At 50.9% G+C, this 25,530-nt stretch overlaps 2 protein-coding genes across 5 annotated transcripts in view; one reads left to right on the forward strand and one right to left on the reverse strand.

Moving 5' to 3' along the window:
* The window catches only part of SUGP1 (SURP and G-patch domain containing 1), a 27,835-nt gene extending 18,958 nt beyond the window's left edge, over positions 1 to 8,877 (reverse strand). The window contains exons 1-5 of one of the 2 annotated variants that reach the window (XM_084759050.1): positions 8,743 to 8,877; positions 8,371 to 8,497; positions 8,234 to 8,293; positions 4,790 to 4,961; positions 1,467 to 1,567 (exon numbers count right to left, since the gene is read on the reverse strand). In XM_084759050.1, coding sequence (XP_084615176.1) covers positions 1,467 to 1,567; positions 4,790 to 4,961; positions 8,234 to 8,267 — 307 coding nt within the window. In that variant the 5' untranslated portion in view covers positions 8,268 to 8,293; positions 8,371 to 8,497; positions 8,743 to 8,877. Of the gene's footprint in view, positions 1 to 1,466; positions 1,568 to 4,789; positions 4,962 to 6,375; positions 6,578 to 8,233; positions 8,498 to 8,742 lie in introns of both variants that reach the window. The other variant, XM_084759049.1, reaches the window with a different exon arrangement.
* Positions 8,619 to 25,530, forward strand: part of MAU2 (MAU2 sister chromatid cohesion factor) — a 26,340-nt gene continuing 9,428 nt past the window's right edge. For all 3 annotated transcript variants that reach the window (XM_084759060.1, XM_084759062.1, XM_084759061.1), the window contains exons 1-7: positions 8,619 to 8,940; positions 19,635 to 19,652; positions 19,938 to 20,003; positions 21,187 to 21,282; positions 22,015 to 22,109; positions 24,046 to 24,073; positions 24,607 to 24,762. In XM_084759060.1, coding sequence (XP_084615186.1) covers positions 8,647 to 8,940; positions 19,635 to 19,652; positions 19,938 to 20,003; positions 21,187 to 21,282; positions 22,015 to 22,109; positions 24,046 to 24,073; positions 24,607 to 24,762 — 753 coding nt within the window. In that variant the 5' untranslated portion in view covers positions 8,619 to 8,646. The remainder of the gene's footprint in view (positions 8,941 to 19,634; positions 19,653 to 19,937; positions 20,004 to 21,186; positions 21,283 to 22,014; positions 22,110 to 24,045; positions 24,074 to 24,606; positions 24,763 to 25,530) is intronic.

A 25,530-nucleotide genomic window follows, 5' to 3' on the forward strand; every position in this document is an offset into this window, starting at 1 on the left:
GTGCCCACCTAGCGTGCATGAGGTCCTGGGTTCCATCCCCAGCACCGTATAAACCAGACATAGTGACATAGACTTGTCATCCCAGTACCCAGGAGGCAGAGGCAGGAGAATCAGGAAGTCAAGGTCATCCTTGGCTACAAAGCAAGTTTGAATCTAGTATAGGCTACATGAGACCCTGCATCAAAGATTAAACACAGAAAGTATAGCATGGCAGCACAGGCTTTTATAGCTCAGCACTGGGGAGGCAGAGGCAGGTGAGTCTCTGTGAATTTCTGACAAACCTGGTTTCCACGGTGAGCTCTAGGCCAGCCAGGGCCACTTAGAGACACCCTGACCCATCAAATACTGTGTGAGCTGAGAAAGATGGTTTGTCAGCTAAGGACAGTTTGCTATGCTGTGCAATCTTTCTGTTTGTTTGTTCGTTTGTTTTTCGTTTTTCGAGAGAAGGTTTCTCTGTGTAGCCTTGACTGTCCTGGTCTCTCTTTGTAGACCAGGCTGGCCTTGAACTCACAAAGATCCACCTGCCTCTGCCTCCCGAGTGCTAGGATTAAAGGCGTGCGTCACTACTGCCTGTCTGCTGTGAAATCTTAAGGCTTGGTTTTTTTTTGGTTTTTCAAGGCAGGGTTTCTGTGTAGCCCTGGCTGTCGTGGACTCCCTTTATAGACCAGGCTGGCCTCGAACTCACAGAGATCTTCCTGCCTTTGCCTCTCTGAGCACTGAGACTAAAGGCGTGCACCACCACGCCTGGCACAATCATAGGGCTTGGAATCCCAGCTCCAGCACCCACAGGACAAATTGAGTATGTGCTGGACAGTGGTGGCTCACGCTTTTAATCCCAGTGCTTGGGAGGCAAAGGCGGGCGGATCGGAGTTCAAGGTCAGCCTAGTCAACAGGGCTAGTTCCAAGACTGCCAGGGCTACACAGAGAAACCCTGTCTTGAAAAAAACAAAACAAAAAAGTAAAAAAAGATCATAAATAAAAATGATGGGACATGAAGTCTGTGGATTCAGGTACAAAGGATACATGCTCTTTCAACTTTCAAAGGGACATGTGGCACAGGGCTGGTAACGATCCTCTGCCCACAGGCTATATGAAGGGGGATGAAGGAAAGGTCAGGGTAGCCGCCTGTGTGGTGCTGAGTGCTGGACGCACTGCCTAAAGACGGCACTCAATGAACAGCTGATTAGGGGACTTGGTGACCTCCAGGATGGCCCCCTGTCCTGCACCAGCCACAGCATGCCAGAATTGTCACCTTCTGACACTACTTGGGCATCTCAAGCCAGCTTGGTGTTGGAGTACAACACACCTACTGGGAATCCGACAGAGGTGACCCTCCTGGAGGAAGCCTGTCTGTCACGCACAGAACAGCAAGGGCACTTAGCAGGTCCCGTGGTGGGACCTGTCACCTACTGTATTCCAGGGAACCTAGGGACAGAGGTTGGCGTATGAAGGCTGGCTGCACTCACCTGTATTTGTCTGTGCCTTCTGCAACTTCAGAAACTGCTGCAGGAAGCTGCCATCATTGGCAAACTTGTTGGAGATGCAGGAGTTATGTGCATTGGCAATTCTAGAACCAAAGCATGGGTGAGAGTGAGCTGCGGAGGAAGGAGACCCAGACTGCAGCCCCAAAGATGTCAGGGACAATAACTGGTACAGGGAGCAGGCATGTATGCAGGAGGCTGAAAGCACGTCTACCTTGGTGAAAATAACAACGGATATCCGTGGGCTACCTCTGCTTGAGTCCCAGCCTGTGGTCCAAGTGGCCCCATAAACTTTTCCTGCACAGTACTATTTCCTACTGGTTAATTAATGCCCTGGCTACTGTTCACCATGTACCACAGCTTTCTGGAGAGCAGGCTCTATGTGCTTTTGTGGTTTCAGTTAGCTTTTTTAAGACAGGGTCTATGTAGTCCTGGCTGACCTAGAATTCACTATGTAGACCAGGATGGCCTCAAATTCAGAGATCCACCTGCCTCTGCCTCCTGAGTGCTGGGATTAAAGGCCTGTGCTATTATGCTTAGCTTTGTGATCTTACTTTGCTTTTCAGACAGGGTCTCACATAGCCAAGGTTGGCCTTTAATTCCTGGTCTTTTTGACTGTGCCTCCAAGTGTGCAGGTATATGCTACTAAACTTGGAAGTCTCCTTTTTCCCCCTTTAAGACAGTGTTTCACTATCCTGGTTTGCCTAGAACTTGCTACATAGCCCAGGCTGACCATAAATTTACAAAAATCTTTTTCTTGCCTGGCTATTTATACAAGGGTCCCCAGGACTGGCACTAGTGTGTATCCCCAACACCTGAATAGTTTTGGCAGAGCTTCAATATATAACACACTCACAGGGAACACCTATAGCAAGCACCTAGTGAGAACTGAAGGGACCTGCTATAAATTGTGCCGTGGTGGCATGCTTTTTGTTCTTCTCTGTTTTAGAGACAGTGTCTCACTCTGTAGTCTTCCTGTCTCAGTCTCCTAAATGCTGGGATTTCAGGCAGAAATCATCATGCCCGGCCAAAAAAAGAAGAAAAAAAAATGCATTTTCTGTGTCTTCTTTAGGCAGGTGCAGCAGCTGTATCTGTGGTCCCGCTTCTTGGGACACTGAGGCAACAGGACGGCCTGAGCCAAGAAGGAAAAAAGGAGCCACCACCTCAGGATAAAGAGCGCTGGTGCTCGATATGTGCAGGCCTGGGAGTCTATCCCAAGCACCATAAACACAGTAACAGCTGGTTGTTGGGAAAGCATCCCAAAATCCAAGCGGCACTCATCTCTGGCTGACAGGTTGAGCAACCCTGGCTTTTCTTTGTTTCTTTCTCTATTTCTTAGATTCCCAAAAACGCACGTAAGTTACTTTAAAATATTTTTAGGGGGCTAGAGAGTGGCTCAGTGATTACGAACATTTGCTGCTTTTACAGAGAACCTGGCTCACTCCCCAGCACCCACAATGTGGCTCCTATCTATCTGGAACTCTAGTGCCGGGGGAGCTAATGCCATCTTCTGCCCTCTGCAAGCACAGACATGCACACGACGCACAAACATACATGAGGGCAAAACAGTCACAAACATAAAATAAATAGTTTTAAAAAGAAATGAAAACTTCGTTAAATTACATTTACTTACTTATCGTGTGTGTGTGTGTGTGTGTGTGTGTGTGTGTACAGGTCTAGGTACCATTGCACATGTGGAGGAAAGACAACTTGGAGGACTTCCTGCGCCATCCAGTAGGTACCATGGGTTTTACTCAGGTCACAGGCTTAGCAGCAAGTACCTTTACTCACTGGGACACCTTGCTGGGCCACAGGGTCTTTCCAAGTTTAGCAACAAAAAAGTCCTTAGTTACTCCTGGGTTTTGACATCAAAGCAATAAAAGCCAACAAAACAAAAGCAAAGTCAAAGCTTTCTGACACAGCAGGGAAGCCTCTGCTGAGAAACCAGCCTCCTGTTTAGCAGCCGAGTCTCTTGAGGACCCTCAGACCCTGGAACCAGACACTGTTCAGCCTAAGGCAGGACCATGTGGCATTTGAGTGGACACACGATGCTCCCATGTACTGTTATAATCTCTAGATGACTCGAGTGACTACTGCACACAGATGCTGTGCAACCAGTTGTCAGTCTGTGTTGCTTAGCAAATAATGCTGAGAAGATAAACCCAGCTGCTGGGGCTGTGTAATCCTACACTCAGGAGAGTGAGGCAAGAAAACTTTGTCTCAAAAACCAGGAGAGTGTTTGCCATGCAAAAGTGGGGATGGGAGTCCCATCCTCAAAAACCATGTTTTAAAAAGTCAGGTGGAGCTGGTAGTGGTGGCGCATGCCTTTAATGCCAGGCAGAGGCAGGTGGATCACTGTGAGTTCGAGGCCAGCCTGGTCTACAAAGTCCAGGACAGCCGAGGCTACACCGAGAAAGCCTGTCTCAACACCTCCCGCCCCCAAAAAGCCAGGTGGAATGGTGTGTGCAGAGCAAGAGGACCCCTGGGGCTTGTTGGCCACCAACTGGTGGGTTATAGGCCAGTGAGCTTTGTCTCAGAATACAATGTGGCCTGGCATGATGATGCACACCTTTAACCCCAACATTCAGAAGGCAGAGGGAGGTGGATCTCTGTGAGCTTAAGGCTAGCCTGGTCTACATAGCAAGTTTCAGGACAGCCTTGATTGCACAGTGAGACCCTATCTCTAAAAAAAAAAAAAAAAAAGGATGCGGGGTGGTGCACACCTTTGATTCCAGCACTGGGAGGCAGAGGCGACAACAGCCTGGTCTACAAAGCAAGTTCTAGGACAGCCAGAGCTACACAGAGAAACCCTATCTCGAAAACAGAACAAATACACAAAGAAATGTAAACATCTCTAAGGAAAGATACCCAAGGTTGTCCCCTGGTCTCCACGTGTGTGCACACATGTGCATATGAACTAGTATTTAAGATATGTAATGCATATACATGTTCAGTATACACATGATGTTCCCTCCATTTTCCTCCCGTGCCATAGCTGTAACTCAAGGCCTCAAGCAGCCCTGCAAGCAGTCTCCCATAGCCATGATCAGCCTATGCCCTGGTCTATGGACAGACTCAATACTACTGAACTATGGACAGCCACGGGAGGCATGCAGACCTGTGATCCAGGTTCTCAGATAAACCAGGCTGGCCTTGAACTGGATGCTCCTGCCTTTACCTCCTGAGCTCTGGGCTCGCATTTGTAGCAGCACAGCTGAGCCTCTGCACACCACCCACTTCTGCTGTCACCCTGCCCCATGTCCTGTCACACTGAGACTCAGCAGCCCCACACCTCTGAAGCCACTTACTCCCCAGAATGAGGGGGCTGTGGACTGGCTGCGTGACTCTGCTTGGCCTTCTGTTCCATTCTGGCCTCGATTTCCCGCTTCTTCTGAGCGATGAGCTCTTCCTGGTGGAGGATGTTCATGTTCATCTTTCCAGACTTGGGCTGTGCCATCCCGAACCACCGGTTAGCCTTTCCTGGGGAGAGAAGATGGAGAGCAGGGAACATGTTTGCTCCGTCAGCATGCCGAACAGCAACCGTGGGCCAGACAGCTATAGATGCTCAGGACTCAAATGGTTGAAATGCTTACAGAGTACCTGCCACGTGCACAGCGTTGTGCTAGGCTCTCAACAGGAGTAATGAGCACTCCGGCGGGGGCTCACCTCTGACTGAGAAGGGAAGAGACCCATAACACGGAAAGCTGCCTGCAAGGGTAGTGGCACACATCTGGAAGCCCAGCGCGCAACAGGCTGAGGAAGAATGCCAGCCTCATCTACACACTAAGACCCTGCTGCAAAGCGGGACTGCAGTACATGGCTTGCGGAGCCTGGGTTCTAGTCCTAGAAGTGTATAAGCCAGATGTGCTGGTGCATGTCTCTAATGTCACCACACCCGGGAAGTTAAGTTCAAGATCAGGGCTGGAAACATGGCTCAGCAGTTGCGAGCACCAGTTGCTCTCCCAGAGGACCCAGGTTTAGCTCCAGTGACCATATAGAGACCCACAAGCGTGTGCAACTCAAGTTTCAGAGGATCTAACACTCCCTGCTAACCTCTGTGGGCACTGCAAGCAATACACTGTACATACATACACTACACTTAGGCACCCACACAAGACACATAATTTTAATAAGAAGTTCAAGATCATCCTGTGATATATAATGACTTCTAGGAAAGCCTGGTGTACATGAGACTTTGTCTAAAAAAAAAAAAGCTATCCTTGGATTTTCACATGTGCACAGTGGTATACATACCTGTTCTCACACACTTACGCTCACAATCAGAAACTACATTTTATTTTTTTAGTGTGCGGAGTAGGGATGATGGAGAAAGGCTGGGCAAAGGAACCCCTGGGGGAATTCTGCCCACTTCTCAGTATACTCAGTATAGCTATCTGTACCGTATACTCTGGGACACGGGAAATATACACAGGATGCATCTGGGGACCCACTGGGCCTACTGTGAGCTGGGTTTCCGCCAAAACTCCATTAGTCACCTGACCTCCATGATCCAGTCCTTTCCTTCTGCCATGTGGGTCCAGGAATGAAACTGTGGTCATCATGGTTGGCGGCATGGGACTTTATCCACTCAGCCGTTCCCCAGCCCAATAAATTAAAGATTTTAAATTTTTAAATAAAAAGATTTTAAATTATGGTAAGAGCTAAGCTAGAAACAGAAAGAGATAACAGAACAGTGCCTATGCTGGTAAGATAGTCTAAAATAACCACTAGAAGAGAGCACAGTTCAGCTGGAAATGTAGTTCGCAGAAGCCAGGGTCAGGAAAAGCCATGTGAGAGGAACATGGAGAGGAGAAGATGCCGGCTTTGGGTTTTCAAGACAGGGTTTCTAGAACTCACTCTGTAGACCAGGCTGGTCTTGAACTCACAGATCTGCCTGTGGCTTTCTGAGTGCTGGGACTAAAGGTGTGTGCCATCACTGGCCAGTTTCTTCTTCTTCCTCCTCCTCCTCCTCCTCTTCTTTTTCCTTCTTCTCCTACTCCTCCTCTTCTAAGCTGGGCATGGTGGTGCACGCCTTTAATCCCAGCACTTGGGAGGTAGAGGCAGGTGGATCTCTGTGAGTTCAAAGCCAGCTTGGTCTACAAAGAGAGTACAGGACAGCCAAGGCTGTTACACAGAGAAACTCTGTCTCCAAAAACCAAAAAAGAAGAAAGAAAGAAAAAGTCTGTTTGTATAGCCCTGGCTGGCCTAGAACTCAGAGACCCACCTGCCTTATTAGGAGTTGGGATTACAGGCATAGGCTCTCCACCTAATTTTTGGGACAGAGTAGCTCACAGAACGTTGAACTCCCTGTTTCTGCCAGAATGCTGCCAATAAACTCAAGGAATCCACCCGTGTCCAGCCCACAGTGCTGCGGCTTCAGGCACACAACACAACTGGCTTTTTTTTCCATGAGGGCTGGAGATGGGGAGCCAGGCCCTCATTTTTGGGGAGGAAGCACTTTAACTAACTACTGAGACACTTTATCCGTTCTTAAATGTTGAAAGCAAAGCTGATTCCCAAGGCCCTTAATTATCCCCATTCCATCCATGACCATCTCCAAAGGCACAATCACAGTCTACTCAGGGCCTGTGCAGCCTCTGTGGTGACATCGCTGCCTTCCCACAGAGGACAGAGACTCATTTCCAACATCTTGCGCAAAAACAAAGCAAAACAAAACAAACAAACAAAAAACCCAAAACCCAAAAAGAAAACGTTTCCTGAAGCTGAAGAGATGGCTCTGTGGTTAAGAGCCCTGACTGCTCTTCCAGAGGTCCTGAGTTCAGTTCCCAGCAACCATACGGTGGCTCACAGCCATCTATGATGTGATCTGACGCCCTCTTCTGGCCTGCAGGTGCACATGCAGGCAGAACATTGTATACATAAATAATGATGACGACCACAACAATAATAAAGGCGTGCTTGCTACTCTTGCAGAGGACCCAAGTTGGGACTCTGACAAACACCCAGGTGGTTTGCTACCACGTCAGCTCTGGGGAATCTCACCCCGTCTTCCGGCCTCCGTGGACACTTACACCCACCCGCGCATTCACCGACATACAGACAGAAAGAAATACAACTCAACTGTTTTTTAAATTGCTAAAGCCTTCCCTGACCTTCAACATAGCAGCAGCAGACAGCCCAGACCTCACGTCCCCAGAACTAGTCTTTGCAAACGTTCCTCCCAGGTGCACTGACAAACAAGCTTAGCACAGCGCTTGGCACACACGAAGCGTGGATGCATATGGTGAATGGGCGAATGCATCCCATCCTGGGGGCACAGGTGTCAAAGTGGGGTTCGGTAGGCGTGGGAAATTGGGCCCTGGCTGCCCCAGGGCAGTTCTCTTACGCAGATGCCCCCGCCTCCCCCACCCCACCCCACAGCATGACCCAAGCTAAAGGAGAGCTGCCACCTGGAGGGGACCCGGAGGGACAGCAGGGGAGTCCCGGGGTAGCACCGGCCCTGAGCGCAGTTCATTGGGAACGCCCGCGCGGGGTCCCACCCGGTGCCTAGGCTTCTGGGGAAGACTCGGGAGTGCTCCCCAGCCCCGGGCGGGGGCGGCCGGTGCAATCCGAGCCTGGGGTCTGGGGGAGACGAGAGGGGTGCACACGCCGTTACTGTGGGTGGCCGAGGGGCTGAGGCGAGGAGTCCGCGTGTCGGGTCCGCGACAGAAAAAGCGGGTGAAGTGGGGCGGGGGACGGGCAGTAGCGGAGAAGCCAGGAGGGTGCCGGAGGGAAGGCGGGGGGGATGTTACCTGCAACATCCCGGTTGTCCATCTTGAGACTCATCCAATCCCACAATGCTCCGGCGCCACCTGAGAGGAGGGAGGCGCTGTTATAGTGCGCTTGGTCTACCGGGAAATGTAGTCCTCCTCCGCCAATCACGTCCAACCTCTTCTAGGACACCAGGCGTCTTCTCCACAGACACGCCGGCGCCAGTTCGTGAACGTGGGTCACTCTCAGCCGCGATGGTGCAGAGGTGTCGCCCTCTCCTTTAGACTCTTCCTCAGTCACAGCCACTGCGGACACACGCACTGTAAGTCCCAGAAGACATTGCGCCGCAGTTCTCGCGAGAACCGCAAGGAGACTCCCCACCCCCTCCCAGGCCCCGCCCCTCGAGGTGCTTCCGCCTCCCTGTGGAGGCGGCTTGTTGTTGTGCTGGGCCAAGATGGCGGCACAGGCGGCGGCTGCGGCGCAGGCGGCGGCAGCGGCGCAGGCGGCCGCGGCGCAGGCGGCGCAGGCCGAGGCGGCCGAGTCTTGGTACCTGGCTCTCCTGGGTTTCGCCGAGCACTTCCGCACGTCTAGTCCGCCCAAGATCCGCTTGTGCGTTCATTGCCTGCAGGCCGTGTTCCCCTTCAAGCCGCCTCAGCGGATCGAGGCCCGTACGCACCTGCAGCTGGGCTCGGTGCTTTACCACCACACGAAGAACAGCGAGCAGGCGCGCAGCCACTTGGAGAAGGCGGTGAGCGCGGGCGGGCCAGCCGGGCGGGCCTCCGGGGTCGGGGGGCGTCTGGGGACGCGACCCTCCTCGCCTCCATCGGGACTCAGGGCTCCCGAAGGCCTCGCCCTCACCTGTCGTGACAGACGCGGCCCCGCCACGCCCTCTTCCCCCGAGACCCGGGAGAGTTTTGTCCCTTAGCAACAAACAGGGTGTCCCGCATGGGGGGGCGGGGGGGCTGGGGTGGGGGATCCCCGTGCTTCGGGTGGCTTGTGGGGCCATTACTCAGAGCGTCAGCCTGGACGCTATGACTGGAGAGAAATCGAAAAGAGATCCCGGGTCTCGGGAAAGGTGGGAGGTGCCACCCCTGGTCCCTGGACTTGAAATTGGGACACTCGTGGCTAGGGCTTTGAGTCCGCCCCCCACCCACCCCCGTCCGTTGTGACAAGGATACCGGGGAAGGGGAGACCCTGAGCCTGTCGTGGAGCGTTGATGTCCAGGGAGGACGTGAAGCGAAGGATGTACATCCCGGGGCGGTTGCTTCACGGGGGCGCGGGGGGAATCTGAAGGGCGAGCTCACCGTGGGCGGCTCCTGCTCCCACGTAGACTTAATTTGTGACATCTTGGTGCTTTACGACTGTCATTCCGCCCCTCCTTAAACTCTGTGGCTCTAGACTTGTTTCTTACAGCAACTGTATCTCTTTCACACCTCCGCCTCCTTTTTTTTTTTTTTTTTTAATGCCATCTGCCTATGTCAGGGATGGTTGAAGGAACTCCTTGAGTCAACTCAGATGCTGGCTGTACTGACCTGTAGTCGGTCTAAGCAAATTGCCTTCAGGAGGGGATCAAAATCTTTGTTTCCCAGACTCTGCAGAGTTAGACCTTCCAGTCCTCACAGAACCAAATAGCTTAGCAGGTGAAGTGTTTTAACAAAGGCTGCACTAAGGTTTTGGTTTTTTTGGACTGGCCTCAGTTCCCAGCAGCTGTCTTTCCTGGCTACCCAAGTACTGGGGTTACAGGCGTAGCTGTACATGCCTGTGATGTGAGCACTCAAGGTGGAGGCAAGGGGATCATAAGGAACAAGGTTAGCCTAGGCTACACAGCAGGAATGTCTCAAAGATGGAAAGTAGGTCTGGCTAGATGACGCTGGGTAAAGGGTTTCGCAGCACAAGCCTGATAGCCTGAGTTCAAGTTGTCTCCTGACTTCCGCGTGTGCCTGTACACAAATACTAAAGTTGATTTAAAATTTTTTTTTGGTTGGTTGGTTGTTCCCGCGCCCCCCAAGAGGGTTTCTCTGTATAGCCTTGGCTGTCCTGGATTCTCTCTGTAGACCAGGCTGGCCTCCCAAGTTCTGGGATTACAGGCATGAGCCACTGCATCCCACTAAAATAATTTTTTTAATGAGAGAGAGAGAGCGCGTGTGCGCAAGTGGTTGTCTTTAATCCTGCACTCAGGAAACAGGCAGGTGGACCTCTGAGTGCTGTGAAACAGTCAGGACTACATAGAAGATCCTGTCTCAAAAAGAACCAATAGTAATAATACTAATAAAAACTAAGCAGGCCTTTAATCCTAACACTCTGGAGGCAAAGTCAGGCAGATCTCTGAGTTCAAAGCCAGTGTGGTCCACTTTAAGATTTAATTATTTTTAATTATGTGTGTGGATATATGCACATAAATGTTATGCCCACTGAGGTCAGAGGTCTTGAGTCCCCTGGAGCTGGAGTTAAGAGTTGTGTATGAGCTGCCAAGGGAGGTGCTGGGAACAGAACTTGAGTCCTGTACAAAGTAATATGTGCTCTTAACTATTGGGCCATCTTTCCAGCTCCCTCAGTTTAATGATGAACAGTTTCCGTACAGAACAGGATGGCATTATTGTGTTGGTGAGGTTTGTTTTTGTTTTGTTTTCTTTCATTCATCAAGGAGACACTTGTTTCCGTCCCACCGAGTGTCAACCTGTTTTGGATGGTCTGGCTGTAAGCTGACTAGAACGGTTCTCCTCATAGTAGCTTTTTCTTTAGTGAAAACAGCAATCAATAAGTTTATTAGTATAAGAGCTATGGACACTGGACCAGGGGGAAGAGATAGAGCTGATATAGGGCTATTGGGGACAGCAGGGATGAGGGGGTCTCTTTTTTGTATGATGACACTTGATTGGTGTGTGCTAGTGAGCCTGCTGAAGGTTCCAACCAGGAGTTCCTGGGCCAGCGGTGCATTAGAGTCCAGGGCAGTGGTGAGTGAAGCTGACCCTGCCAAGTGCCAGGCTTCAGTGTAGGTGCAGGCTGCAGGCTGCCCAGGCCTGGCTGGCTCTGAAACTCTTTTCTTCCTTGTTCAGGGCAGCTAATCCCACCTCCTCCCTCTCTCCCTTGTTTCCTTGGGTGTCAGTGTGTCCTCCTATTTCATCCACTCAGCCTGTGTGATCATGCCTGTAGCTGCCCTCTTTAAGCCCTTGACTTTGAGACCAGCATTTGAAACCTTTACCCTTGTGAAGGCTTTCCCTTGGTGTGACGGAAACCTGACTCCTGAGAGGCCTCCCACAGACAGAATCACATTGTGCCCTCCACAAGTCACCCCAGCTCAACACCTGGAAAGCCCTCTTAATCACAGCTGCTCCTCCATTCAAAATCTGCCCGCATTTCATTGCAGTGACCCTAGGACCCTGTTTGTAAGCCACTGTCTGCTGCCAAGCTGTAGCCCCAGCCCCTTCATGTGTTCAGTTTGCTCAAAGCACAGCTATGGGCTTTTACTCTCTGCTCGCTTGGTACTCAGTAAAAAAACTGGTACTTGCTACTCAGTAAAAAATCACAGCGTGAGTCAGCACACAAGCCTGCAGTCCCCGCTGCTCAGAGCCCTGAGATCTGGGTTCAGAGAGACAAGAATTCCAGGCTAGCCTGAGCTACACAAGATGCCCATCTCTTAAAAAACTAAAAGCATAGGTAATCTATTGTATATATGTGTAATAATATAAAGGTATATGTATAAAATAAAATAACTTTTTAAAAAGCATGGACAAAATTGTCAAATAATAAACTAATTTTTAAAATAACAACAACAACAAAAACCAAAAAGCATAATTGAGTTCTTTTAGAAAGTGTTGGGGTGAGAGGTGTACACCACCACACCCACTTGGTTCTTAGGTTTGAAACTGTGCATTCTGTTCCCTCCTTCCCTTGCTAGCCTGTGGATGCTGTAGGCGCTGCCACCTGTTAGCCCTCTAATGTTAGTTCCCATTAGCAGGGATCCCGGGTCCCAAGTACAGTATTGTAGTGCTGCATTCAACAGATTTGAAATAGGTGCCTGATGTGAAGTCACAGTCCCTCCTTCACTCACATCATCTCCTCAACACAGCAGATAGTGTAGCAACTCTTACCACAGATAGGGAATTCAGAGCAACAGAGTGGGGTTTTGTTTTGTTTTGTTGGTTTTTCGAGACAGGGTTTCTCTGTGTAGCCTTGGCTGTCCTGGACCCGCTTTGTAGACCAGGCTGGCCTCGAACTCACAGCGATCCAACTGCCTCTGCCTCCCAAGTGCTGGGATTATAGGCATGCACCACCTCGCCCGGCTCAACAGAGTGTTTTGAGATAGCATGTTCCAGTGTTTTGTCAGGATTTGATCAGGTATCTGGGAAAGCTGGGTGGGGCTGTTGGTCTTGACCTGGCTTCTCAGCAGCACTAGGGGCGTCTCAGGAAATCCTGTACATAAGAGAGGGCCAGAAATTCCACCTCCCTTTCTCCTTGCACCCTGTGCACTAGCATGTGTGCCATGGAATGCACAACCTTAGGTGTCCTTCCAACTTGTCTGAGACAGCCAGCCACAGAATATGCTTGACAGCTGGTCTCCTCGAGATTTATTTATTTATTTATTTATTTCTGTTTTTTGAGACAGGGTTTCTCTGTGTAGCCTTGGCTGTCCTAGATTCGCTTTGTACACCAGGCTGACCTCAAACTCACAATGTTCTCTGCCTGCCTCTGCCTCCCGAGTGCTAGGATTAAAGGTGTGTGCCACCACGCCTAGTGGTCCTTGAGTTTTCAAGACCAACCTTCCATCTCTTAGGACTGGTAGTTACAGATGTATGCTCTACTGTGTCCTGCTTTATGTAGGTTCGGGGGATTCAAACTCAGGTCCCCATGCTTGTACAAGTGCCTTACCACTGAGCCACCTCCTCAGCCCTTGATTGCTTCCTATCTGAACGTGTCAGTTTCTGACTCTTCAACTGTGGACTCTGGCTAGAAGCTATAGGAAGGAATGTTCCTTTGCTTTATGAAGTCTCTCAGTGTTGTAAGACTCCTGTGTAAAATCAGCCGTGGAGGGTGCGTCTCTCTCCCTTAGGAGGGGCTTTGAGATCTCAGCCACTGGTCTGCAGTGAGTCCTGTGGGCCTTGCCCTGCTCAGCGTGTTTTGTGATCGGTGGTGGTGGTGGTAGTGGTGGTGGTGGTGTGTGTGAATAGCAGTGTAAAGTCTTCCTCCTTAGAATCTTGGCGGATTATGGGATGTAGACACGTGGGAATTCTTACTGCTCTGAAATGCTCCAGCAAGTGACGGTGGTCTGAGCTCTCATCCTCACAAAAGCCTCGTTCCTGGCGGAGAGCCCACAGCCTGTGCTGCTGCAGGCTAAGGCCACACTTGTCACTCGGATCCACTGTTCCTGTGTGAGTTAGTCTTGCCTTCCAAGCTGCTGCCTCATTTTCACACCCATCCTTCAGACAGGCCCATTTCAGGGTCCGCTCTTCCGCTGTGGGACTGAAATACTGTGGGTTTGGAGACCGGAATGAAAACTGGATCTGGAGCTCGCCAACCGGGTAGGCTGGCTGGCCAGCAGGCCCAGATGTCCTGGAGACATCCGCTTCATAGCCTGTCTCCTGTTTCGGAGCTGGAATTAGAGCCACAGCATGGCCCCCTGCTTGTGTGAGCGGTGGCTGTCAGAACACAGGGAGTACGCTGCTGACTGAGCATCTCTCATCTGTGGTGCTGGGGATTGAACCTAGGCTCTTGCTGCGTGCTTGAGCATGCATTCTACCACATGCGCTGTACCCACAGCCCTGCCAGCCCAAACCTTGTTCTTTTGATCCCATAATCCCTTTTGTTTCTGGGCCTGCAAGGTATGCTACCATTCTTTTTTTTTTTTCTTTTTCTTTTTCTTTTTTCGATATAGGGTCTCTCTGTGTAGCCTTGGCTGTCCTGGACTCACTTTGTAGGCCAGGCTAGCCTCAACTCACAGCGAGTTCTGGGATTAAAGGTGTGGGCCACCACCGCCCAGCTCGCAATTGGAAGCCAGAGAGAAGAAACACACTGTTACCATCTGAATCTACAGTCATTGTTTGGCCTGGCTGAGGACACCATGCTGGTGGAGTGCTTTCTCTGTGTTTTCAAACAGGTCTGCGTTGAAGGTCGGGTTGGCCATGTTGGTTTCAAGCTCCTTGGTTTGAATGACCTTTCTAGGCCTTTAATGGGCTACAGGCGTGAGCTGACCTGCCTCAGCTGCTCTGTGGTGACGGCTTGGCTCTCCTGGCCTAGAAAGGGGCGTCAGCTCCGCTGGCCGGGCACTGGCTGTCTAGGCCTGATGCCTGAGGCTCGGGGCAGCCACTCTTTTTACTGGATTTCCACCTTGTCCTACTAGATTCCGTGCTGTATGGGCCTGGGAGAGAAACCCGTGTCCAGCCTGTGGCCACCGTGCAAGCAGCTCCGTGAGCCACGGCCTGTGCGTCTTCCTGTTTTCCTTCTGCTTTCTCTTCTCTCACTCTCTCCGTCACCCCTGACTTCAGGACTCAGGTCGGCATGGCCTTTCCTTGTGACTCGCTCGTGCTCGCCTCCTTCACATCATCCTGCCTTCAAAATACTGTTCTGTCCTTGTGCTTGTGTGCCAGCCCTGTGTTAAGCACCATCTTGCTAGATTCCCAGGAAACCCCTGAGATCTCCTGGCTTCCTTTCTCTATGTGTGTTACTTATGTGCGTGTGTGTATGCACAGAGCTTGTGTGCAGGGCAGAGGACAACTTGTGGGAGCCTGTTCCCACCTGCTCGGGCTTGTGGCAGTCACCTCTACCCATGAAGCTGCTTTGCCCACCTCTCTCCTGACTTCCTGATGCCCACACTCAGGTGTTGGCTGGAAGCTGTTGCAGAGCCTTGGCTGCCCGTAGCAGGAAGCCAGGGAGGCTCCCTCTGTTTCCATTCAGGGTTGTATGGAATCGATCAGTAGCTATCTCTACTCACGTTGACAGATTAAAAGACCTGTGTCTTTTTTCCTAACTACTTTGTTTTCCATGAATAAGATGCCTATAAAGGGGCTGGAGAGATGGCTCAGAGGTTCAGAGCACTGGCTGTTCTTCCAAAAGTCCTGAGTTCAATTCCCAGCAACCACGTGGTGGCTCACAGCCATCTATAATGAGATCTGGTGCCCTCTTCTGGCCTGCAGGAGTGCTTGCAGACAGAACACTGTGTACACAATAAATAAATCTTTAAAAAGAAGCAGCAGCCTAGAAAGCTGGGTATGCTAACTCATCCTATAATCCCTGCATTTGGAAGCTGAGATATAAAAAATGCTGTTAGTTCAAGGCCATTGTGGCCTTGCCTCACAAATCTAAGTAGCTTGAGGCTGGGAAAATGCTCACTGGATGAGAACTGTTGCTGTCAGAGAATGAGGGCCAGAGTGCAGATCCCGGTCTCCATATGAAAGATCGGGCCTGGCGTGTGCCTGCACAGGACCCAGGGAGTCCAGTGCTGCGGCTGCGGAGGAGCACAAGGGCGGGCTGGCTGCTAGCCTGCCTCCTCAAGGGAGTAAGGGAGACAGAGACCAGACATTACCTCTGACCTCCACATTCCTCTGCATGGGCACACACACCTGCCCATACAAAACAAAGGTTGTCCAGTTGGATAAGATAATACATATAATTGTTTAAAAAGCCAATGCTAGATATGGTGACACACACCTCTAATATCCTGGTTCTGAAATCAGTTCTAGGCTAGCCTAGCCATTGCTATATAGAAAGTCCTTATCTCCAAAAACAAAAAAACAAAAAACAGACAACAAAAACCCAAGCAAACGCCAGGAATGGTGGCACACACCTTTAACCCCAACATTTGGGAGGCAGAGACAGGCAATCCTGCTATGAGTTTGAGGCTAGCCTGATCTACAAAGTGAGTCCAGGATAGCCAGGATAACACAGAGAGACCCTGTCTCAAAAAAATTAAAAAAAAAAAAAAAAGAGTAAAGCCCAAGCAAACATAAAATATTCTCTGCCTGAGCAAGATGAGACACCCGGCTCTGGAATTGTGCAGACCTTGGCCCTTCTGTCTTTAATAGTACCTAGTACCACCCCTACTCCCCAAAACAACAACAAAACCCAAAAAAATCCCAAAGCAACCCCACAGGCTTCTGGGAGAGAGCTAACGTCCGTGCCGTGTTCTCTGTGGGTCTCACGCCAGAGCTCTTGTTCTGACTGCTTTTTCCATCGTGAGGATCTCAGCCTGGCTTCCAGCCTCCCCTGCTTAGTGCTGGGGCTACAAGTGTGTGTGGGGGGGGGTTTAAGTGGGTGCCAAGGGCCCACAGAACTGTGCTAGGCAAGCACGCTACCATCTGAGCTATATCCCCAGCCCAGAACATTTTGGTTTGGGGGCTTGTAGAGCAATGCACAGCGTGTGTTCAGGTCAGAGAACAACTGGAGGGAGTTGGCTGTCTCCACCATAAGGAGTCCAGTTACCAAAGTCTGGTCTTCAGGCTGAGCTACTCGAAACTTCCCACACTCTCCTCATGCCCCTGACATTTACATGACATTTACATGTATCTGGACAAAAGGCTCAGTGGCTAAGAGCACTGCTGCTCTTCCAGAGGACTCAGGGTCAACTCCCAGCACCCAGTGGTGGCTTACAACCATCTGTAACTCCAGTTCCACGGAATCACTCCCTTGGAAGCACCTGGAGCACAAACATCCGTATAAACAATAGATGGACAGGTAAGAGAGTGGGTAAATGAGGAAATAGATGAATGGATGAATGTGACTGGACAGAGTGTTGCCGGCCTGTTGTCCTGGCACTTGCCAAGTGGAGGCAGAAAAATTAGCTCAAGGCCATCCTCAGCTCCACAGTGACTTTGAGGTCAGCCTGGGTTGCGTGAGACCCTGCCTCAAGAAATTTAAGAAAAAATAGCATGGAGATGTAGTTCAGTGGGTAGAGTGCCTGCCTACCATTCACAAAGTCCTGGGTTTTATCATGTTTCCCCAACACACTGTAGGTGAAGGCAAGAGGAGCGAGAGTTCGAGGCCAGCCTGAGCGCTATAGAGGGACCCTCTGTCAGCGGGAAGAAGCAGCTTCAGGGCCATTGCAGCTGAAGATGTCCAGGCGCGGTTCTGAGGCTGGTCTTGTCAGAGAGTGTATAGGAATGGGTGCAGCTGCTGCTCACAGGAGCGATGTTTCCCAAGTACCTGTGGGTGTCACCATGAGGCAGCCTCTGGAGACCCAGCCTTCACAGAGGCTACACACGGGCCTTCCCTAACATCCTCCATCGTGCGTGCTGCCTTTGGTTGCAGAAAGACATTTTGGCAATAACAAACTTCTGGGAGATTATGTCACCTAGTAATGTGGCCGACTTAGTTTGTAAATGCTTTAACTCCCTTTGTCTTTCCTGCTGGTCCAAGAGGCAACCTAGGTGTTCTGGTCACAATCCTCTCCTCTGCCTCTATGCCAGTCTCCGCTCTGCCTATGACAGCTTTCTGTTGTTTCATGGGTTTTTTTAAGAAAGGATCTTGTGAATGTAGGCTAATCTCCTTAAAGTCACACTGTAGCTGAGAATGACCTTGAACTTTGGATCTCCTGCGCACTAGGATTACAGGCATGTAGTACCATGTCCAGTTTGTAAGGTCCTGGGGATGAGACGTAGGGTCTCATACATGCTAAGCAGACATGATGCCAACTGAGTCACATTCCTAGTCTTTTATGTACCTGAGGTTGGCCTTGAACCAACTTCTGCCTCCATCTCTCTCAAGTGCTGTTTAACAGGTAGATACCGCCACACTTGACCTAAGCCAATCCTAAAACCGTGGTATAGAGCCAGCAATATGGCTAAGTGGATAAAGGTGCTTGCTGCCAAACATGACAGCCTGAGTTCAGTACCCAGGACTAATGTGGTAGAAGGAAAGACCTGACTCTCACAAGCTTCCCTCTGACCCCCACCTTCACACCATGGCCTGTTGAATGTAGGAACACATATGTAAATAAACCATATAAATAAATCAGCTGTTTTTTAAAAATTTACCAATCTGGGTAGTAGCTTTGAGTCTTCCCCACTGGGTAGGGCTCCATGCCCAGGGGTGGACTCCCAGACAGCACTGCCAAATGAGCCATAAGCCGCTAGCCTTCCAGCCCAGCCTGTCCCCGGGCCTTGGTTCCTTTCTTGCTAGCTCTTCTGTGTCTGGGGCAGCTCCTGGTTTCCTTTTCCTGCCTTCAGAGCCCAGCACCAAGCACCCCATCCTGTGTGGCCCTTTGACACAGTGGGGTGGGTGAGGGTTCAGGCCACTCTCCACACTTGTCAGGACTCCTTCAGAAGTCAGTTCTTTGCTGACTGTTGGACCCTAGGTTGTCTGGTCGGTGTTACTCATGTACTTAGGAAGTTCCTGAGGATCTAAATAACTGTATACTGCAGGGCATACTAGCTAGGAGCCTCTTGGAACATGTAGCTTGAGACCCAGCGGTTCCCTAGTCAAAACCTGGCTCTCTGAACCCTTTTGTTTATTTGTTTGTTTAATTTATTTTGGAGACAGGGTTTTGCTTTTTAGCCTAGGGTAGCTGTGTAGACCAGGCTGGTCTCAAACTCATAAAGATCCACCTGCCTCTGCCTCCCCAGTGCTGGGATTAAAGGTGTGCACCATCACACCCATTCAGGTTTTTAAATTATGTGTGTGCTTATGTGTATGCATGTACCTGAATAAAGATGCCTTTGGAGGTTAAAGGTATTGAGAAGCTGGAGTTATAAATGGTTGTGAGCTGTCCAGCATGGTGGCTGCTGGGAAACAAACATGGGTTCTCTGCAAGAGCAAGAAACACTTAGGATCACTGAACCATCTCCCCAGGGTTTTGTTTTGAAACAGCATCTCATGAATCTCTTGGTACACATCATCAGGCTGGCCAGCTGCTGTCCACACTAGCGCTCCCCTTCTGAGGCCAGCTCTGCCCACTTCAGGCCTCTTTGACATGCTACTGCCTCAGGAGGGGCTTTTCCCCATACACCAGCCCCGTCCCCAGTTGGAACCCATTCCTCAGGGAAAGCTTTGCTTAATGTCCAAGCTTTCTGCCAGCCCATCATTAGCCCTGCTGAAGTGTAGAGTATGGCCAAGATCACATGGGGTTCCCTCCCTGGAGCAGATGGCAGTGCTAGCTCCTTGTCTGGTATTAGGAAGAGAGGCCTCGTCTTTGTTAGGCGTCCATTCCCACGACCAGATTACAAGGAGAGCAAGTGCTGCATCGCGTCAGGCCCCCACCCCACTGCCCTTGGTAACGGGCATGCCTTGTAGCAGGGCACCATGCATCTATCTCACAATTAATCCTAGCTGGGTTTGGTGGCCACACGCCTTTAACCCCAGCACTCAGGAGGCAGAGGCAGGCAGATCTCTGTGAGTTTGAGGCCAGGCTGGTCTACAAAGCGAGTCTGAGACAGCTAAGGCTACACAGAGAACCCCTGTCTCAACAACCCCCCCCAAAAATTAATTGATTAATCCTTTTTCTTTCTCTTTCAGTGGTTGATATCACAGCAAGTATCCTTTTCTTGTAAACGTGTGTTGGGAGGTGCCCACACCGGGGTGAAACCCAGCTCTGGGGCATGCAAAGCAAATATTCTGCCATGCCCACAGGCCCTGTACTGTGCCCTGGAAACCAGCCACCACTCTCTGGGCAGCAGGGTCCTCATCCAGCCCCTCTCTGCCCCAAGTTGCCCTCCTGGGCTTGCCCTGCAGCATGGGATGGGGGAGGGCTGACTTGGAGCCATCGCCCTTTTTAAAGAGATGCCTTTGCGTTGGACTTCCTTAACAGGACATCTCCAGATCCCACAGTTTGAAGATGTTAAATTTGAGGCAGCAAGCCTGTTGTCAGAGCTGTATTGTCAAGAGGTGAGGACATGCTGCTGGGTAGAAGTTCATGTGTACCATATCCTTGCCAGTTGTCCTCAGAGCCAGAAGAAGGCATGAGATCCCGTGGAACTGGACTGACAGATGCTTGTGGGCTGCCATGTGGGTGTTGGGAACTGAACCCAGGCCTCTGTAAGAGCTTTGTGTGTGTGTGTGTGTGTGTGTGTGTGTGTGTGTGTGTGTGTTGGGGTTCCTGTTGGTTTTGTCGGGGGAGGGGTTGGGTTGGGGTTGTTGTTTTAAGACAGGGTCCCAGTAGCCTTAGTTGGCCTAGACCTGGCTATGTAGACCAGGCTGGCTTCAAATGCACCATGAGGTGCATATATCAGGTTTTTTAAAAGGTGTATTTATGTATCATGTATACAGTGCTCTGCCTGCATGTACGCCTGTAGGCCAGAAGAGGGCACCAGCTCTCATTGTAGATGGCTGTGAGCCACTATGTGGTTGCTGGGAATTGAACTCAGTACCTTTAGAAGAACAGGCAGTGCCCTTAACCTCTGAGCCATGTCTCTAGCCCCCATATATAATTTTAAAAGTGTTTTATGAGGTAGTCTCACCCTGTACCTACCCTTTGCTATCCTAGAATTTGCTGTGTAATGTGGTCTGGCTTCAAATTCATATTTCTTGCCTCAGCTTAGATGCCAAGTGATGTTGCCTACTATACCTGTCTGAATGAGAAGCTTTAGTGTTGTATAGTCTAAATTTTTGATTGTGATTGCATCTCTCTATGTAGACCAGGCTGGCCTCAAACTCATAGAGACCTGCCTGCTCTGCTTCCTGAGAGCTGGGATCAAAGGTGTGCGTCATCACACTTTGCTTTTATTACTCTAAATTTTAAAAACTTTAAAAAATATTTTTTTTTTGAGTAGTGACACCGTGTAGCTCAGGCTAGCCTTAAACTCACAGGCAACCCTGCCTCAGACTCCCAAGCATTGATCAGACAGGTGTGCCACCACACCCAGCAAGCAGTGAGCCATGTAAACTCTTGCCAAGCAGCAAGCGCACTGTAATAGCATTCCTCATCTCACCCTGTGAAGTGACAACTAAGAAATTGTTTGGAGAACAAGATGGGGCTTGGCCTTCTGGCGCTGTGGCTGCTGCTCCAGGGCTCCAGCTTGATGGCCAGCTCGTCTTCTTCCTCCTTGAACGTGACACTGTTTCCTTTCAGAACTCTGTGGACGCAGCAAAGCCACTGCTGCGGAAAGCCATCCAGATCTCACAGCAGACGCCATATTGGCACTGCCGCCTGCTCTTCCAGCTCGCTGTGAGTACAGGAGCAAGACCTTACACAGGCTCCCCTTGGGGGCCTCCTGGCTGTCATAGAGGGACAAGTTGTTCCATTCTGTCAGTCACCTCTTCTTTCCTGTCTGCACCTCTCTTTCTCAGGGGTGCCTGGATGACCCTTGGCTAATGTTGCCTGTCTTTGAGCTGGCCATCAGTCATGTCCCCTGTCTCCTGTGATACGGCCCTATCACCCACATAGCCATCGATACTGGGCTCCAGGGCATTTCCCCCAGGAGATCCCTCCCTTAGGCCCTCATGCTTACGCTGTCTCCTTGCAGCCGCCCATGTGCAGCTGGCAGCTGATGAAGTGGACTGGGCAGCTACATGACCTGCTCAGCTTTCAGAGCTGATAACACTCCTGTGTGCAAGGGAGCTGAGCTCTGTCCAAGGGTCTATATGTGCCCTTCCAGGGACCAAAATCAGCTGTGCTCTCTTTCAGTTTTCCAGGTTTTTTGAGTTTAAAGCCTCCTTACACCTCTGCTCCTGAGGGACCTTTTTCTAGTAACCCACCTGGTATGTGCTGGGTGTGCCTAAGAGCCCAGATTGCTGGTTGTGTGCACCAGTGAGCTAACGTAACAAAACGGGAGGCGTGGCTTCCTCTGTACCCAGAGCATTCATCACTGACGGCTGCTTCGGTGCTTGAGCTCCAAGCCAGCCCTGCAGTGATTGTGCTGATGTAGGAGCCACATTCATTGCTTTTTCTTTTCTTCAGCAACTGCACACACTGGAGAAGGACCTGGTGTCGGCCTGTGACCTCCTGGGCGTGGGGGCTGAGTATGCCCGAGTGGTGGGATCTGAATATACACGGTAGGCTCCGCCCACCCCTTTCCTCTTGCTCTCTAACTTGGAAAGAGCTTGGCTGTCCTGCTACTGACTCTAAGCATAGCACTTTAGTGAGTGGTGGTGGCCTCTGGGGTAGTGAGCCATGCAGAGCCAATCCCAGAGAGTGACCTATCAGTTCATGACATGTGAATGGCTGGCTGGGAAGGCAGGGCCTTGCCTCATTGGTAGAGTTGGTACTGTCATTTTCTCTCTCTGGTATTTTAAGACAGGTTGTCGGTACTGTAGCCAGGGTGGGCCCTGCTACTTGCTTTAATCCTCCTGCCTCAGTTTCCCAAGTTCTGGGATGACAGGTTTGCACTTCCACACACAATGTCTTGAAATAGAAAGCACTTGATCCCAGCACTTGGGAGGCAGAGGCAGGTGGATCTCAGTAAGTTCAAGGCCACCCTGGTCTATAAAGTGAGTCTAGGACAGCCAAGGCTACACAGAGAAACCCTGTCTCAACAAAACAAAACAAACAAAAAGAAAACACTTCATAGGCCAAGTATGGTGGCACACGCCTTTAATACCAGCACTTGGGAGGCAGAGGCAGGTGGATCTCTGTAAGTTCAAGGCCAGCCTGGTCTACAGAGTGAGTCCAGGACAATCAAGGCTACACAGAGAGACTTCGTCTCGACACCTCCCCCTCTCGCCCCCCCAAAAAGAAAGCGTTTGATGGGCTTTGTCCAGCCACAGTTTTATTGCACAGGTGCCTCCTGGACAACTAAATGTGATTCTGTGTCCACTCACCTGGGTGCTGTGCTTGTTGAGAACAAAGTGGGCTGGCATTGTGGTGTGAGAGGCCACCTGTCGTGTTGCTGGGGTTTCTGTCCTCAGTTTCACCATGTACATAGGTCTACATGAAAAGTGCAAGGAACGGGGCCTGAGAGAAGCCAAAGAAGCCCTAGTGCAGGAGGAGAGGGGAGGGCGTTGACGTGCCTCAACCTTGTGAATTCATGCCCTAGGTCCTGAGAGGGACCTGAGGTTGGGCACAGCTCAGCTCACAGGTGAGGTGGTTCCTGCTTCATGCATCCTCAGTGCCAGGCCCACATCTGCTATGCTGGAGCATCAAGGCAACTTGGGTACCATCTTCTACCCTGCCCAGCCTTGGCCCTTTGCCCTTTTGTGATGCTCACAAGTGTGTCTGCATCATGAAATACAGTAGCTACTGAAACCATAGTGTGGTGGCTATACCTGGTAGACGATGGAGGATCCCAAGTTCAAGGTTGAGAGCACGAGGGGTAGATCAGTGGTTAAGAGCACTCTCTCTCCCAGACATCCGAACTCAAAATTGTCTCTCAGCACATACATCAGTAGAGTTATAGCTCTCTGTAACTCCACTTCCTGTACATCTGATGCCCTCGTGGCCTCCTTGGGTGGTACCTGGATGCAAGTGGTGCACTCGTGCATGTAGGTACACACATATAGACATAAAAGGTTTATATAGGTAGGTGGGTGGGTAGGGTGAGGGGGAGATAAGGTCTGTCCATTATGTAGCTCTGGCTGTCCTGAAATTCCATTTGTAAACCAAGCTGGGCTTGAACTCTGAACCTGTCTCTGCCTCTCAAGTGCTGGGATCAAAGGTGCATCACCATGCCTGGCTAATATATATTCTTTAAGTTCAAAGTTAAGTTGGGAGTATAGTGCAGTGGCAGAGTGCTGTCTAGCATGTGAAAGACCTTAGGTTCAATTCCAGCATGACCGCCCCCTGAAAAACATTCATGGTCATCCTTAGCTGCATAGGAGGTTTGAGGCCAACCTAGGTTACATGAGAACCAGCCTCACCCCCCCCCCCCAATGTAAATATAGATCAGAACAAGATGCAGCACTCTAAAGTGTCCTATAAATAAAGCACATCTCCCTGAGGGGCAGCCTTATTTTTCTGGTGCCTTACAAACCAGATGTCTTGTTTCTTTTCCAGGGCACTCTTTCTGCTCAGCAAGGGGATGGTAAGTCAAGGCTGGGTGCAGCCGTGTTGCAGGCACGAGTCGCCTGTAGGGGCTTCTCTTCACAGTATATTCTCAAGAGCAAGGGTTCTGCCCTGGCGGGCTTCATTTGGGGCTCTGAGGTTTCAGGTGGTAGGTGTGCTATTGAGGAAGCCTGCTGTGGAGCCACCCATACCCCAGTTTCTTTGTTGGATCCAGCTCTGATTGATTGTTTGTTTGAGATGAGGTCACTCAATGTAGTGCTGGCTGTCCTGGAACCCTCTGTGTAGACCAGGCTGGCCTCAAACTCACAGAGACCTGCCTGCCTCTGCCTCCCAAGTGCTGCCAGCCAGGCAGATCTCTGCGGGTTTGAGGACAGCCTGGTCTATGGGACAGCCAGGGCTGTTCCACAGAGAAACCCTGTCTCAAAAAAAAAGGGGGGGGGGGACAAGCACTGCCACCCCTGACCTCATTGCACCCAGCTTGCCTTACCTTTTGGGGGTGTCCTCGGCTGTTAGACCGGTGACAATGATTGCCCCTTCCCCCAATCCCTCCAGCTGCTGTTGATGGAGCGCAAACTGCAAGAGGTGCACCCACTGCTCACATTGTGTGGGCAGATTGTGGAGAACTGGCAGGGCAACCCCATCCAGAAGGAGTCACTGCGTGTCTTCTTCCTGGTGCTGCAGGTGACCCACTACCTGGATGCTGGGCAGGTATGTGGTCTTGCGGTGGGGGAGGGGATCACCCATGAAATACAGTCTCATTGTTGCATGTTTGATAAATGCACAAACATGCATGCAGGTGTCCTGCTCCTGCACAGTTGTGGTTCCATCACACTGTATGGCATAGCCCTAAGGGTAGAGGATGCTCAGAGCACAGGTTTTGTCCTAGGCCCTGTCCTCATTTGAGTAAGAATGTGTGGCCTCACATCCATTGAGTGCACATACGGTTGGAGGCCTGTAAGGGAAGCTCATGGAAGCCATGAAAACAAAGCAGGGAGACATTCAGCAGATTCCCCTTCCCCACCTCAACAGCCTTGTGAGGGTCAGTAGGGCCCCTGGTGTGGTTGCACAGCTGTGTGAAGACTTGACAACTGTGGTTACGTGATGGCCTCGGCCTGTGATGAATGGGAGCTGCCTTGCCTGCCTTGGCCTTTTGCTACTTTTATGGCCCCACTGGGTGCATGCCCCTGTGAGGTACGAGGCCAGGGTTGTGGGGAACCAGGAAGTGCTCAGTGAAACTGTTCTTAGTAAGGGCCTTCCTTGTGTCCCCATTGGGCCCAGCTCCTCGTACAGCATGTAAGGACATGGCCACTGTCAGTTGTCCCTGACTGTAGAACCACAGTGTCCTCAGAGGTTCAGGGTGGCAGACAGGAGGATTGGGAGAAGCCGAAGTGCCAACAGGGTTTCTATTTGTGGGGGATAACTACTGGGCCTCGCTGCCTCCTTGAAGCCTGGCTGCTGGGAGGCCAAGACCTGGGG

Source organism: Acomys minous (assembly GCF_964271855.1).
Source record: "Acomys minous genome assembly, chromosome: 15".
Classification (NCBI taxonomy): domain Eukaryota; kingdom Metazoa; phylum Chordata; class Mammalia; order Rodentia; family Muridae; genus Acomys; species Acomys minous.